Raw genomic sequence first — 14,123 nt, forward strand, 5'->3', positions numbered from 1 at the left:
ATATAAAACACTGTGTTTTTAAGGGCATCCAGCAAAAATGGTGATGTCGACATGTTTAAAGTGGGGAATGTGCATTTTAATATTTATACTCGAATGATATCTATTATCAGCAATGTGAACCAACTTCAGTTTAATGCATCATCTAAAAAAACTACTACCTCCTTTGGTTAGTTTTGAGCTAACCAACCTCAAACATAAAAGGATAGATGGAGTATAAGTTAATATAACTTTTTAGCAACTATGGACATATATATTGTGGTAAGTTGGCGATAAGAAAATATTACCATTTTCATCGTAATAGTTGTTATTTGCATTCAGAAGCATTTGGAGCCTTGACATAAAAAATGCAAACATGTTGACATTTATACATGAAATATGACTAAGATTATCTGTAAAATAACCTGATTATTAAATAGAATATTATGGTACTATATGAAAATAAAATAAATCTAAAGTAATGCTGCCAAAAAGGAAAAATGGAGGAAAAATAGGCATCCTGCTAGAAAATTATTTGACAGGTAAACAAAAATATACAACTCGCAAGTCTCGCCAAAATCAACGGTTCGTCCACAGTTGTAAAGATACATAGGACAACTTCATAAAATAAATGTGCTATGAAACAGGTGATGGAAGGATATGCCACTACAATGAATGAAAATGATGAACATATTTTTAGATAATGGAAATGGATTACATCTCCGGCTTCTGTCATAAAACACACAGCTATAAGTTTAATAGTAATAAAAAGGTAAGATAAAAGTAAATCAAAATGAGAAATAAGGTGATGGGACAAATCCCCAACTCCCCTTTATTATTGACTAGCGTTAAACCACATAAAATATTTTAGCTAGCAATTCTTATGGAACTACGCCACCCATAGTGGAATAAGAGACCCTTGGCTACCGATTCCAAGAGTGTAGCACCATTGCGCATAGTATCCTGCTCCTCCTGTGGTAGCATTGTAGACCAAAAGTGGAGCCAGTAGGAAGACATGAAGATAACCTGCATAGGGTTAGATAATTGTTTACCATTAAAAACTTTATCATTGCGACAACGCCAATTTAACCAACATACAACACTAGCTCCAATTAGAATCATCTTCTTAATGGACCTAGATACCCCTCTAAGCCAATTACTGAAAATATTTTTGGCGTTACGGGGTGGGGGGATATTAAAGGCAAAAAACACACATCTCCAAACAAATTGAGCGACATGACACTCAAAGAAAAGATGTTGGATTGTCTCTTGTGCATAGCAGAAAGAACAATGTTTGTCTCCCCCCCATTTTCTTTTAGCCAGGTTATCTTTCGTTAGAATTACTTTCTTGTGAAGAAACCACATAAAGACCTTGATCTTTAGTGGAATTTCCAAGTCCCACAGAATTCTCTTTTTGATCCGAACATTACAGTTCATGATCGCGGCATACATATATTTGACGGAAAATTGACCATTCTTATGGAGCGACCATACAAAGTCGTCCTTTTCATTTGACAGAGTTATATTAGCTAGCCTGAGGATCAAATCGTTCCACTCGATTAGCTTTTGGCCAACAATAGCTCTTCTAAAAGAGATATTTAGCGGTGTTGTGCTCATGACCTCTGCCATAGTAGACTGCTTCTTTCGAGCCACATTATATAATATAGGGTATTGATCTTTGAAAGCACGCGATCCCAACCACGTGTCTTCCCAAAATCTTATGTTTGTCCCATTGCCACATCTAAAAGAACCAAACCTAAGAAATTGGTCTTTGACTTTCATTAAACCGGCCCAGAACTGAGAAATACCTATCTTGCTGGACATACCAGAAAGAGGTTTACCCTTTAAGTATTTATTTTGCAAAAGGTCTTGCCATAGGTCTTCACCATTAAACAACTGGAAAAGCCATTTGCTTAATAAGCAGCTATTTTTTATATCAAGGTTATGGACACCTAGTCCACCTTGATCTTTTAGTCGACATATGTTTTCTCACTTAGTTAGTCTATATTTTCTTTTTCGGTCATCATTACTCAAAAAAAAACGTGACCTAAAGTAATCCAGTCTTTGAAGCACACCTCGTGGAATTTCGAAGAAGGATAACATAAACAACGGAAGGCTTGAAAGAACTGAGTTTAGAAGGGCCAATCTCCCACCATATGACATGTTTTTGCCTTTCCATGTGCTGAGTTTCCTCTCAAATCTATCTTCAACTCCTTTCCAATCAACATTCCGGAGTTTCCGATAATGAATAGGAATACCAAGATATCTAAACGGGAAAGATCCATAATTACAACCAAATAGTTGTCTATATTGATCCTCCACTTCCTTGGCTTTCCCAAAGCAAAAAAATCTCACTTTTATGAAAGTTTATTTTCAGCCTTGAGAGCTATTCGAACACACATAGGATGGCTTTCATATTTTTGGCCTGTTCAAGGTCATGATCTAAAAAAATTACTGTATCATCAGCATATTGTAGAATGGACAAACCATCGTCCACTAAATGTGGAATGACTCCTCTAATTTGACCATCGCCTTTAGCTCTCTCAATGAGAACCGCTAACATATCAACCACAATATTGAAAAGTATAGGCGACATTGGATCCCCTTGTCGCAGGCCTTTGTGCGTTTGAAAATTATTACCCAAGTCATCATTGACTTTTATACGGACACTTCCTCCTTCAACCATTTTAGAAATCCAATGACACCACTGCTGAGAAAAAAAATGATGAACATATATTTAGATATTCATTGCTCAGTAAGTTTGAAGCAGTGTTGCTAAAAGGAATAATGGGCATCCTATTATAATTTTATACGCAAAATAACCTGGCTGTTAATCACTAACATAATAATGGTAGTGATGTGAAAACTAGAACATCATTTTTAGTACTTCAACTTGCGATTTTGGTGAAATCAACTGTCTTTCTACAGACGTAAAGATCTTAAGCACATCTTTCGTATAATTAATATACTACGGAATATGTGATATGAGGATGCCACTACAATGAATAACAATGATTAACAAAGATGTAGACATTCATTGATCAATAAATTTGAAGTAGTGTTGTTACTATAGATTTATATGCAAAATAATTTGGCTATCAAATACTAATATTATGGTACTGATATGAACAATAGAACATGCCAATTTTTCTTAGCTGATAGGAAAAAAATCGCTGGTCTATCTACAAATGTAAAGATGTCGAGTACAACTTTGTAAAATGAATATACTAAGAAGCATGTTATGCCAGGATGACACTATAATGAATAACAATGACCAAGAAAGATTTACATATTCATTGTTCAACAAATTTGAAACAGTGTTGATAAAAAAAATGGAAGAAAAATATGCATCCTATTATAAAATCATACACAAAATAATATTGTTAAATACTAGCATTATGTGGTAATGATATGAAATTAAAAATAGAATACGACAACATTTTCTTAGCTAGTACTCCCTCCGGGCTGATAATACTTGTCGTTTTGGACAAGGGTGAGGTCAAACTTTAGAATCTTTGATTATGAATCATTTTTAAAATATTTGTCTTTCAAATATAATGATTACATGTATAGATTAGTCTTGAAAAGTACTTTAATAAGATCATATATCTGTTAACACTTTTATACATATTATAATGAAAAATAATGGTCAAAGTTGTTTTTTGGAGACCGTGTCCTTGTCCAAGACGATAAGTATTATTAATCCGGAGGGAGTAGTTCATCAACCCGCAATCTCGATAAAATCAACAGCCTGTTTACACCGTAAAGATTTTGAGCATAACTTCGTAAAATAAATGTACTACAAAACACATAAAGCGAGGTTGCCACTACAATGAATAACAGTAATCGAGAAAGATTTAGATATTAATTGTTCAATAAATTTCGAAGCAGTGTTGGTAAGAGGAACAATAGAGAGAAGAAAAAGTCTATACCTAGTAAAATTTTCTTACAAAATGCTTACAAACTTTGATGTGGTAAGTTGTAACTAAATCTAGAATTCTTGTAACTTTCATCTAGTTAAATCAAACGGTCGAGAAATTTGTTAGTGAGAGTTTTGTAAGAAAATTTTAGTACATACTCCCTCCGTGCCCAAAAAAATCAAGTCCTAACATCCCAAGGTAGAATTTATGGAGGGTGAGAATGACTAAAATGCCTTTAATCATTAAAAAAAATAATAAGAGTGATAGATAGGTAAAGAGTATTGTAGGAATAAAACTTCTCATTTTACGTGCTAATGGTAGGTAGGATGGTAGGAGTTGATTTTTTTTTATAAAATTCAACTCTAGAATTTGATTTTTTTTAAACAAAGGAGTATAGCAATACTCAGAAAAAAAAAGCAGCAGCATATGATGGTAGAAAAAAAAATGGTGTGATGACAGATAAATAGGAGGGGTGTCCAATGGTTGGTCCCCTCCGACACCCCGCCTTCTCCCCAATAAAAACGCCACCGCCCAACCCCGTCGGAGCGGCGGCCGTCGGGATATGCCTCAAGATTCGCGCCCCGCCGCGATGCGCCTCTTCGGCGTCACCATCTCGCCGCCGCCGCCGCCGCCGGAGCCGGAGCCGGAGCCGGATCCGTCCGACCCCCGGGATCCGAGCCCGCGGCCGGCGAGGGAGGACGCGATGCGCAAGTGCAAGAGCATGGGCAACCTCGCCGCCGCCGCCGCCGCCTCCTCCGCCGCAGCCGGCGGCGGCGGCGCCGGGGACGCCGGGGGATCGGGCGACGGGTACCTCTCCGACGGTGGGCTGCTGCTGTCCTCCGGCAAGCGGCGGCGCGCGCAGGAGAGGAAGAAAGGTGTGCCTCTTTTTTTTCTTTTTTTTTTAATCTCCATTTCGTTTAGCTTAAATTTTTTCTCCTTTGGTTAATAGAAATGTAGAAATAAGGAAAGATCTGGTGATGAATGGTCTCTTTGCTCGCTACAAAAAAAAATGCTTGGATTGGAGAGGACAAAGCCATGGCCTTTTTAGCTATTTTTTTTAGTTTTACCTGAGTTGTCTGGACGCAGAAATGTTGTTACTTTAATATGGAGGGTTATTAAAGATTGCATTCGTCTGTAGCAGAATCCAATGATTTAGGTAATGAGATGATTAGGTTTCTGATGCCACGAATGCGTTGCACATCGAATGAGGAAAGTCTAATATCCTTTTGTTTGTGCTTGTGCTGTAGCTTAGCTTGTATGTAAATGTTTGCATTCATTTCACTGTTATTTGCACATTAGTTCATTGGATATGTAATGCTTGAACCTTCTTTGCTATGTGCAAGAGTTTTACAAGCTATTAGTTTAGGTCGATTGAGGTTGTAGAGTTGTGGTACAAATGTACGATAGATGCGTTTGTTCGTTGAATGTATCAGGCTTTCTTGCTTTGTTTTGTGCTAGTGCTGGCATATAGCCTACAAGTGCTTTTCTTTGCATGTTAGTTGATTGAAGATCCTATTTTTGCTACAGTTGTACTTATAGATTGGTAAATAGTATCCACTAGTCAGTTGTTTGAACTTTGAATAGTGATTCTTTTGGACTTGATCCATGATGCATGCTGGTGGGTTTGTTTTCTTCCATATCAGATTTTGCGTTGGCAGTATAGTCTGATGGGTGACTGGGAAATATATAACTGACCGGATAATCCCTGGTTGGAATTTGTGTTTGTATTGGTGTTGCCTGGTTTACATTAATTTACTCATAAGGATCAGGTGAGTTTACTCTTTAGTCATGCAAGGAGGAGCTTGATTAAGACAGTTATCACTTATTACACTGTGTTTGATATACATCAGGGTGCATTAAGGCAGTTGAAGGCCTCCTAGTATTTGCATTGTCACATCCCTAACGAAGGACAAGCTGTTGATATGTTGGACTTTGTTCTGAATATTGTAAAAGTATAGGATGGATTCTATTCATATTGTGCTTGGAAAAGACAAGCTCTTTGTCTTTTTTAGGGAAAGCAAATGATGTGTAATGCGTTCCTGCTGAAGTGTAAGTGCCTTTCAGTGCCTGGTGGCTGGTTGGTTCATATACAGCTAGCCAGACAAATTAATCAAATTTCCATGGATGCTGTTCCATTTGTCTTCATGCACATAACTGTTCTGTTAGTTGGATCCTGTGTTCTTATATCGCACACACAAGCAGCCCTATTTCGTTCCATCCTGAGTAATGCTGCTTTCTAACTTTATCATAATGCATCCTAGGTTTAGGTTACAGGAATTCTTTTAGGACTTTATTTTTCTCATAATTGCACCCGCTGGTGAAAATTATTGACTTCCTGCAGTTGTTACATTTGATCAATTATATTAATCTGTTAGTCTGATTCATCATAGATGTTTGTTTTGGAGTAATGATGCTATATGCATTCCAATGGCTTCTGGCTTCCACTAAATATGGTGCCTAATGTTTGTTAAAATGGGGAAAAAAATAGCCTACCCGTTCTTTGTTTATGATATGTGAACATGATTTTTATTTTAGTTGGTTATCATTTTAGAGTATTGCTCCATGCTTCAGAGTTTTTTTTTGGGTTGGGGGGGGGGGGAGTTGGGCCTTTGCTCAGTAAACTTAAACAAATGACAAAGTAACTCATGCGACCTATATTAACTGTATAAAAATTTTATTAAGTCAAAGGTAACTTCTATGTAGATGCTACAGTTTGTCAAAAAATGGTCTAGAGTTGTTTGACCACCTTTTGTATTCTAATAAAAGTTACATAGTAGATGATTTCAGATATAGTTTAAACAAACTTGCAATGATGCTTTGGAAGTGTTGGTTGTTCTAAGTAGTTAGGTAGTACTAGTCAGTGCCTTGTCGATTACCCAGGCAGTCACTGCATAGGGGGCTATAAAGTGATCAGGCACTAGGCTGGACACACCCTAGCCTATATACACTTAGACATATCCCTGCACTGAAACCGGTTTAATTGTAGAACTGTGGAAGTACTTAAAGACCTGGATGATGAGAAATTGCTCTCTGCAAGTACTACTTTACATATTGATACATTTGGATTTGGTAAGGCTATAAGCACACGGAGAGGATGTCCCAGTTCCCACTATGGCTTGGTTACTGAAATTTATTTGTAGAAGCATTGATATCTCCCTTACTGCATTGGTTTCTCTTGATATTTTCACTGGCTATTATGCTAACTTCCACCTTATAAGTTTTTTTTTTTGGAAAAAGTCCACATTTGATCCTTCATTCCTCAACTACAAAACCATTTATTGTTGGTTCTTCAATTTTCAAAACTGTGCAGATATCATCCCTGGGCCCAAATTTTCCATGAAATCCCTCTCATCTTATATTTAAAGCATGTCAACCTGATAATGTCTTACACTTCTTTTTGGACAATACTAGCATTACTTTCTAAAGCATTTGCAAAGCTACCTCAAGAAAGTTTTTATGATAGTAAGATGAAAAGAAATAGGATGTGCATCCATTTTCTTGCTACAGTTATTAAGCGCATATCACCTTTCTGTATCTATTGCAATTCAGTCGGTGAGTTAATAGATTTATTTCCACTGTGCAGCTGTCCCTTGGACTGAAGAAGAGCACCGAACATTTCTTGCTGGTCTTGAAAAGCTAGGAAAGGGGGACTGGAGGGGTATATCTAAGAACTTTGTTACTACCAGGACTCCAACTCAAGTGGCTAGTCATGCTCAGAAATATTTTCTTAGACAAACTAATCCAAACAAGAAGAAGCGCAGATCAAGCCTTTTTGATATGATGGCAACTGATATGGTATTGTACCTTCTGCTAACATACAGTACTCTGCATTGGCATCTGAACATTATTATGTTTCTAATCAATCCTTGGTACACCTGTGAACTGCAGTCACCAGCACCAAACTGCCCTGTCTTGCCACCATCAATGGGAAAATTACATGATATGGTAGCTATGACTAAACAACTCCAGAACAGCAGTTTGGTAAGTTCATTTGATATCCATTTTAACGTGCTAGTTTCAGTGCTGAGATATATGGCAACCTATTTTCAGGAAGGAGTCTCATCTTCAAGCACAGTTAATCTAGCACCACAAGTTGCAAGAGATCTTCCTCCCCCAATTCCATCTTTTAAAGCAACAAATGTAGATTCAAGTCTCAGCAAAATGAACCACATGGTAATGCTACTGGTTTTCATTTTTGACATATTAGATATCAGATATCTCATACTTTAAGAGGTGGTGATTTCTCATAAAGAGTTTGGATGTTTTTCATTTGAACCATTTTCTATTGGTCTAGGCATTGCTCCGCATTGATGATCGCCAACTTTTAAATACCATATTGCAACTATAATGTGGGCATATTTACCAACCAAAAGCCACACACATCAGGGAAATGAAAATAGGCACAGCTATTTCATAGCTGGTAAAATGATGAGTTGTGGGAAATTGAAATTGCATGGGCATATTTGCTTTCAGTGCTTCCAATCTCCTTCCTATGAAGGACCATCCAGATCATCAAAGATAGTTCAAAGACTGATAATATTGGGTTCAAAATTGTTAATCAACATACTGAATTTCAGTCCAAACTGGAATTTGTCATGAGGGAAAAAATATTCTTTTGAAAAATAATACTCGGTGAAGGTAAATAAAGAAGTAAAAGCGATTGTTGAGTGAACTTCTCTGTTCTGCTATGTGTAGTAAAACCTGCAATTTTATGGGCACTAGATCACTCTGATCCTTACCTTCTTAATTTTGTTTTTGTAGAATCTTTTGCGATAATTTGGATGGTTCCTTATCAGAGTGTCGGAGCATCTAATAGGTAGGCTGCACTGGATAAACACACCTTTCTGCACTTTTAATGTAAACCCAACAAGTAACAACTGCATATCCAAAATTATGTTCTTAAACTGTTTCTATGCACTATTGGTACTGTTCCAAAAACGACGGTACAATTGTTTCCATAATAGTGGTCCCAAGCACCAACACAAATATTCTGTGGATTTGGGAGTTGGTACTTGGTAGTTACTATTCATGTTGAAGCATATGTGCAAAAATGAAAATTATGAAAAGACACCGTAACTTGTAATGTCAAAGTTATTTGGTGCCCTGAGTTCCAGCAATATTAGGGAATTAGTTTTGATCAGAACAACTATCTTGTTGGTAACCGCCTGAGAACATCATGTTATATTAGATTATTAGTTGATGTACTTTACTTGGTAGTTGCCTAGTTGGTAGTGGTACTGTATTGATTACAAGTACTGTTGTTTAGGGTGCCAACGATCAGTATGAGAGCCTGAGCATTTGTTCCTTGAACTCATTATGAAACACACAGATTTGTTCATTTTCTACATTTTAGGAGCTACATTTGTAATACAATGAGCCATTACTATCTATACTTATGGATTAATTAACCTTCATTCCTTTCCAGGACGGTTTCTTGAGGGCGCCCATGCTGTTCAGACCAATTCCAAGAATCGCTGAAGGGGCATCTTCATCGACTCCTGCAACTGCAAGCATAGCTGATCTGGAATTTCAAGCTAACCTGACTGCATGTTCTAATGCATTATTCGCGAGTCCGAGAAGAAAGCCAAAGAAGGCAGATCCTCCAGCAGAGAAGGATCTGGATCTGACAGTTGCCCCACCCTCCCAACAAACCAGGGCCAGTATTTCTTCCCAGAACGCAGTAGGCGTAATTCAAGTCGTATAGACTGATAATTTTTTTTGGGGAGTTTTAACTATGTTGTTGAATGTTTACAAAAATAAACATTAACATTATATTAGCGATACACCAATAAAAGAAGGAATTAAAGATTATGTGCTCCGAATCGTTGTATGCTCCCTTCATTTCATTTCTGCCTCCTTTTTTCTGGCCACACAATCAAGTTCATGTGGAGCCTATATATTTTTGCAGCTTTCATGTCCCTTCTATATATGTTTTAGGCAATGGCATGTGCCTAGCTGATCATTCATGTGTTGGTGTATACCGGCCTGAATTGAGTGCAGTTCTGGTGCATGTACATTTGATTCTCTTCATTTGGTCCAGGCAGAGGGTAGAGCATATTATCAATGGAGAAAGTGACTGAAAAAAGGTGGTGATAAAACAGAATGTTGTGGGTGGTGTAGCATAATTGACTCTGCACCTGATCAGTGATCATCCCCTCAATTCCATGGTTTGGTAAGCACTGGTACTTCCAGCCAGTACTTGGTACCATGGCAGGAGAACAGCTTGCCATCTGATTGGTGTACAACCTTTTGTGAATGATGATAGGTGTAACTGGATTTGTATACTGGAGGCAAAATGCTGTGTCCAACAGTCCAAGTAAAAAGATTAAGCACTTGTCTTGATCTACAATTCCTTTGGACAATCTTGGATCATCCTTTGGATGAAAAAGCCGGTTGGATGGATAATTTTACCAGTCTAAAAGAGATCGGGAGTGCTCTCAGTACGATATAATTGGCTAAGTCTAATAAAGTTTTCATTATATCTAAAAAGAAGCAATTTCAACTACTCCCTCCGTCCCGTAATATAGCAAACTAGAACCGACGAGACATTTCACAGGATGTCCAGATTCATTGTCCTATGAAATGTCTCGTTCGGTCCTATATTGCTATATTATGGGACGGATTGAGTATTGAATATTGCATCCTAAAGCCTTTTTTTCTTTCTTTCTTTGGAGTTGAATTCCAAATGTTTGGGAATCCATCATAAGCACCCTTTAAACTGTGCAGTTTATTTTCCTTCTGCAAATTTAGGAAGTTATTTTGAAAATCATTTGGATGGTCCATTGCAAAACAAGAAATCCTATATCCTCTTTTGGAATGCATGAATTTTCTCCGAATAATACGGGGATTGAACTATCATATTAAAATTCTATAAATTCCTGTATTTGAAGGAGACCCAAAAGCTCATGCAATCTCTCATTGTCGCAGTCGAATCACCCCCTTTCCACCTCCATAGACCGACTACTCATCCGAAAACAAACACAAAAAGGAAAAATAAAGAAAAAGGGGAAAATTTTTTCAAAGAGTGAGTGCCATTGACTCTACTCTTCTCCATCCATGGTCTTATCATCAAACTGTCGGTTCTCAAACCTCAAATATTATTTTTTCTTGAAAACAAAAAAAACCCTAGTACAGTTCATTGTCGGCTTGCATTGCCATGGCCACTACATTTCAAAGCCTAACAAACTCTTGATGTTGGAAGGAAGAGAGAAAGAAGCTAAGAAAAGCAAGTGATATTTATAATACAGCCATGCATGTCACATATATATGAACTCAACTTTGCTAGCAGCTGATAATATTCCCCATATCCAATTCATGCCTGCATTCTGAAGGAATCCTCTACAAAAATCATGACAACACTAGCCACTAGATTAGAAAAGACAAGAGCTCCAAGGTGAAAAAAGAGGAATCAAATTAATGAAAAACAAAATCAATTAATTACTCTCTGCACAAACACACACTTTCCATGGAAGCAAGCATTGAACGAAATTAATTAAATTAAGTTGAATCAAATTAAAGATAGATACAAAGATATGCATACTTTAAAATCGTCGGTTCATAGCGACCCGGGCGAGATGGATGGATCGATCGAGCTGCATGTGACACTCGAACTAATCCTTTGCTAAAGTCCAACCCCACCTAATTAATCCATCACATACAAGCTAGACTGCAAGTTAAGTTAATTTCATGATAACAATGTTTATAGACGATTAATTAATTAATTAGAGAGCATGAAGGCGTAACGTACATTTGCTTGCATCATGTATACATGGAGTCAAACTTGCATGCAAGTTATTGTCATCAATTAGTGGTTAATTTATTGGTGCAGGGTGTCACTTGGTTAATTTCGTCCTTATTAATTACGGATAGTACGTGCTGTGGTGTTTCATGCTGTCACGTGTAACAACATTGTCGTTTGGTTTCTGAGTCATAAATATTACAGCTTAAATTATGGTAAGTACTCCCTCTGTTCTCAATTAATTATCATATTACAGGATCAAATAAAGCCAATAAATATCATATACTACCTCTATTTCACAATAATTGTAATTCTAGATTGTTTAGCATATAGTATATATTAAGGTTTGAGAAGAAAGACTAAATGATATATAGGTAAGAGTGAGATGGTGATTGAGGGTAGAATAGGAAGATATTTGAATCATAAGTGATTAATGTGACAACTATAATACTCTATTGTGATAACTATTTTGGAATAAATTTGAATCCTGGAAATATAATATTATGGGACGAATGGAGTTCTCTGTGTTTACTCTGGTGATAAACTCAATACATGCACCATTCTTACTATTTTCTAGCAATAACAAATCAAAATATTGCATATTGATTGTAAAGAGTCATGTGTATGGATGTATCCATTAATGTCCATCTACTTTCATGCATAACGAATATACTTAGAAAGTATAGTAATATAATGATCGTTTGGGAGTAACTCAAACAATAATAAGATGATCAATTGAAAATAAAGGGAGTGGTTAGTAAGGTTAAGCTATCTTTACGATTAAACAAGAAAATTAAGCAAAAGAGAGCATACTAATAAAAAACATAAAATTAATCAGGTTATATGCTTCTGATCAATGATCTGTTTGACGATATACTCCATATATATAATATGGATAACATTAATTCTGGTGATACTATATTATCTGTGACAATCTAATAAATTGAGGTTAATTGATACCGAAAATCTGATGACACAAGATACTGATAGCTATGCTGAATATTTAGTGAATACATATGTTCTTGTGCCAATCAGCTATAATTAATCTTAATTTCCCTGCCTGTTCTTGATACTGAAAGGTCGATTAATATGCACACAAAATATAATCAATCACTTAAATTTGCATGTATCTTTCGATCGTGTGCCTTTTGAACAAAAGGGCAGACGACGTCGTTCATGCAAACAGAGAATCAGCTGGTATGTAGACACATATATAGGACCACTTCAGGCATATATTTTATCCTAAAAATGCATTTCTTTTGATGCAGTTTTGTACATATTTTATTGAAAAGTGATGCATTTCTTCCATGTCGTTTTCCCTCTTGGACGAACATTGTTTTCAACGTGGACCTATATCTACATTCATGAACAAGTATGTCTCCAATTTAAAATAATTAACTTTAACCTAGCTTTGTTAATTATTGTCAATGCATGGCCACAGCCAGCCTTATGAACCTTAATTATGTATGAACTAATTAATCAAAACTTGTTAATTATGTCATTGTGCCCAGATGGCTATAACGTAGCACCTAACATTCATTCGAGAAAGTCACAACACACATGCATCGATCCTCTTGTGTGTGTACGTACTACCTGTGTGTGTGCACTGTATAGGTGATGTGACAATATATGGAGTTGTAGGGACGAACATTCTTGGATGGCGATTACACGATGCAACAAGTCACCAATTAATCCATCAACATTTGACAAATTTCATGCTTGGTTTCTAAGTAACCTAGCTAGCTATAGCCTATATAGTTAGCACACATACATGTGTGTGTATCAGTGTATGGTACTCACATTCTTAGTTTGATTTATTGTGTCATTCATATGTTGTACCATGCATATAACATTAATTTGAACATGTAAAAGTGAGTAGTAATGTAGTGTAGTTTGTGGTTTTTGGAGTTGGAGGTGTCAATAGTTAATTAAGGGTACGTATTGATTAGTAGCAGAGTAGTACTATCTAGCTTGATTAATTGACACGGCAATCCATTAATTAACAAAGAGTTTTATTGACACTAGCTATGTTTGATGCTTTGTTGCCTTTTTGTTAAGCCATCTCTTTCCAGTAATATTAATGTAACATACCCAAAACTAACCATTTTCTAATCCTGCATCATGCCGCTTTTTATGTTTATAATAACTTCCTAAACCTAGGAAAATACAATTAGAGGGACCTTCTAAAACTAACTTGCATAAAATCTCTTTCTGGTATTTAACTTCTTTTGTGTTTTTCATTTAAAAATATAGTTGGTTAAATTAAGGTGTTTCTTGATTTGGTTTTAATTTAAAACCTTCCTTTGACTAAAATTCTTTTATTCAAATTTAGTTTGAAACCCTTTTTACTTTTATGAATTATGATCCAAGAAACCTTCCCATACTGTCCTAGAACCTAAAACAAAGCAATTCCAATTTTATTAGAATTAATTTTTAACCCATCTTTTGATCTTAAACCTATTATTTGATTCTTGATCCAAATTCTTCCT

At 36.3% G+C, this 14,123-nt stretch overlaps 1 protein-coding gene across 2 annotated transcripts; it reads left to right on the forward strand.

The window, feature by feature from the left end:
- Window positions 1–4,387: 4,387 nt before the first annotated feature.
- LOC4344664 (transcription factor MYBS3-like) lies at window positions 4,388–9,707 on the forward strand. Of its 2 annotated transcripts, XM_015792806.3 has the most exons (6): window positions 4,388–4,771; window positions 7,480–7,691; window positions 7,785–7,877; window positions 7,947–8,069; window positions 8,658–8,712; window positions 9,322–9,707. In XM_015792806.3, the coding sequence occupies exons 1-5, from the start codon at window positions 4,459–4,461 to the stop codon at window positions 8,670–8,672; spliced, it is 756 nt and encodes a 251-aa protein (XP_015648292.1). In that variant the 5' UTR covers window positions 4,388–4,458; the 3' UTR covers window positions 8,673–8,712; window positions 9,322–9,707. The 2 variants fall into 2 exon arrangements, with proteins under 2 accessions (XP_015648292.1, XP_015648291.1); XM_015792805.3 differs by lacking the exon at window positions 8,658–8,712.
- The last annotated feature ends 4,416 nt before the right edge of the window (window positions 9,708–14,123 follow it).

The sequence above is a fragment of the Oryza sativa genome, chromosome 8 (genome assembly GCF_034140825.1).
Source record: "Oryza sativa Japonica Group chromosome 8, ASM3414082v1".
Lineage (NCBI taxonomy): Eukaryota > Viridiplantae > Streptophyta > Magnoliopsida > Poales > Poaceae > Oryza > Oryza sativa.

Bases quoted from the DNA above. Each gene is read 5' to 3' on its own strand.
- LOC4344664 (XM_015792805.3), top strand. From the start codon at position 4,459: ATGCCTCAAGATTCGCGCCCCGCCGCGATGCGCCTCTTCGGCGTCACC. The intron at 7,878-7,946 runs GTAAGTTCATTT...ACCTATTTTCAG, and splicing joins AACTCCAGAACAGCAGTTTG to GAAGGAGTCTCATCTTCAAG. The intron at 8,070-9,321 runs GTAATGCTACTG...ATTCCTTTCCAG, and splicing joins TCAGCAAAATGAACCACATG to GACGGTTTCTTGAGGGCGCC.